The 2,074-nt window shown below is 36.0% G+C and overlaps 1 protein-coding gene across 1 annotated transcript in view; it reads right to left on the bottom strand.

Annotated features, from left to right (window-relative positions):
* ralgps2 (Ral GEF with PH domain and SH3 binding motif 2) overlaps positions 1-2,074 on the bottom strand; it is a gene marked incomplete at its 5' end in the record, with an annotated part of 67,744 nt that overhangs the window by 1,363 nt on the left and 64,307 nt on the right. Inside the window, 1 exon segment of the mRNA XM_014028025.1 lies at positions 1,527-1,632. Coding sequence (XP_013883479.1) covers positions 1,527-1,632 — 106 coding nt within the window.

The following is a 2,074-nucleotide window of genomic DNA, read 5'->3' as shown; positions in this document are numbered from 1 at the left end:
CCTTATTACCATGTAATTACAAGATAATAAAAAAGTAATTGAATGCAATTACTACCTTATCACTATGTAATTACGTGGTCATTAGGGTACAATTTAACTATGTCATTAATTGTCTGCAGTAATGTAGCACTTACCTGGTAATGTATTACAATTCACTATATGTAACACCTAAATAAGTAGTAGGTAATTTGGACAATTTTGTTTTAAGTTACATTTTACTGCAATTAACCACTAACCCCAAAATGTAGTTGCATTCTTTTGGTTATATAGTGTTGAGTTACTATTGAATAGTAATTTGATTGTAGTTACCCAATAAAGGTAGTTTTACTAACAGTAGTTTTTCTTTTGTGCCCTAATTACCATTTAATTACATTTTTATTACCTTGTAATTACATGGTAATAAGGGTACCATAAAATAAAGAGTTACCATTTCATCTAGAAAACATAATGAGACTGGTCTGCACACCTGTGTTCTAAAGCACAGCAATATTCTGACTTCTGATTTTAGTTTAAATAAATCACAGCTCTATTAAAATCCTGCTTTACAAGTTACACGTCTGTTGCTCTGGATCATCTGCAGGGCCTCTTTGCAGCTTTGACCAAAGCAAGTCACCACAGCAGGGAAGGTTAGTTCAGGAAATTCTCCTGTTTATTTAAATACATCTTGTGAAACAGTGATCTGTTAGTGCTGATAGCTTCTGTCAGTTCAATAATTCTCTGTCTCTGTTAACCAACAGAAAACTAAATATTTAACACATTTCAGGCAAAGTGCTGAGAGGAAAACAAGTTATTGTTTTACTATTTTACAAGTCATTCTGCAAAACTAGAGCAAACTGTTGTGAATGGTTTGAAGTAAAACTTTACTTTGATGGAAGCTAAAGTGATCCACAGACGTTCCAATCAACCGTGGACGGCTTTAGACAGAGAACAGCCTAAACTGAGCTTCTCCTTCCATGAAGCCGCTCTGTTGTCCAAACTTTGGCAGTTTTTGATGGGTTACCTTCATTATTGCTTCTACTTTTCATTTAAAATAAGTTTCCATTCTCAGYAGGTTTCTAAGGTTCTTCTTCTACATATTAAAAGAGTGGTGCACTACTGCTACTAGTGGTGAGAAAGTGTATTGCACCTTTTTCAAAATCAATGCAGTCCCGCGGCCCTCTGCGGCCTTAAGTTAAAAACTGTTGTTCTTTTGAGGCTCTCAAGGTGGCGCTCATGGTCCACAGGTTAAGAATCTCTGACTTGAAGCACTGACTAGTCTCTACAGATTGAATGATCTGTATTGTTTTTGTAGAGAGGTCTAGTAGAGTGCTGAATGAATGAAAAAGTGAGGACACACTGTAAAGAGCTTTGAGCATCCTGGTTGGATAGAAAGGTGCTGTAGAAGTACAGTCCATTCACTTTTTAGTTTTTCTTTCTCCTAACATTGAAAACTACCAATAAATGTCACCATTTTAAAAGTGTTAACACAGGTACTGTATACTGCTGTAAATTTAATTAAAACAAATAAAAAAATGTATGAGTCTCACCATGCTCAGAGTCAGTCAACAAGAAGACATCTGGATGGTCCGGATCATCAGTCATCATGACCATGAGTCCCACCACGCACACACTCTTACTGGATGTGGACTTAAACTTTCAGAAGAGCAATAAAAACACAATTACTTTCCTCCGAGTCTTTTCCCCACATCTTATCAATTTAATTAACGGTGGTCGTCAAAAACATGAATACAGAGGTGGCATACTGAAACCTGACTGCAGATCAGTTTATTACTGCAGCTGTTTGGACAAAATGAAACTTAACACACCTTTAAAGACTTACTGATCACTGTGGTTGTTAGTAGTTGTTATAAACCAAATATATTTCACTGTGAAACTACATAAAAAAGCTGAGCCCTGCCCACCAGAAACCTGTTGAACATTAGCTGCGTTTCCATTGATCATGAAAATGTGCAAATTAGAATTTCGAAAATAAATTTGCTCAGTGGAAACACGTCGATTTTGAAGAAAATTACGTTTTTCGACAAAATGTTTTTGCACTAGGATGAGGTGGTTTTTCAGCCTATCGAAACTGGTG

Source organism: Austrofundulus limnaeus, unplaced genomic scaffold, assembly GCF_001266775.1.
Source record: "Austrofundulus limnaeus strain Quisiro unplaced genomic scaffold, Austrofundulus_limnaeus-1.0 Scaffold711, whole genome shotgun sequence".
In the NCBI taxonomy this organism is placed as follows: Eukaryota; Metazoa; Chordata; class Actinopteri; order Cyprinodontiformes; family Rivulidae; genus Austrofundulus; species Austrofundulus limnaeus.
This window is presented reverse-complemented; position numbering and strand designations above follow the sequence as displayed.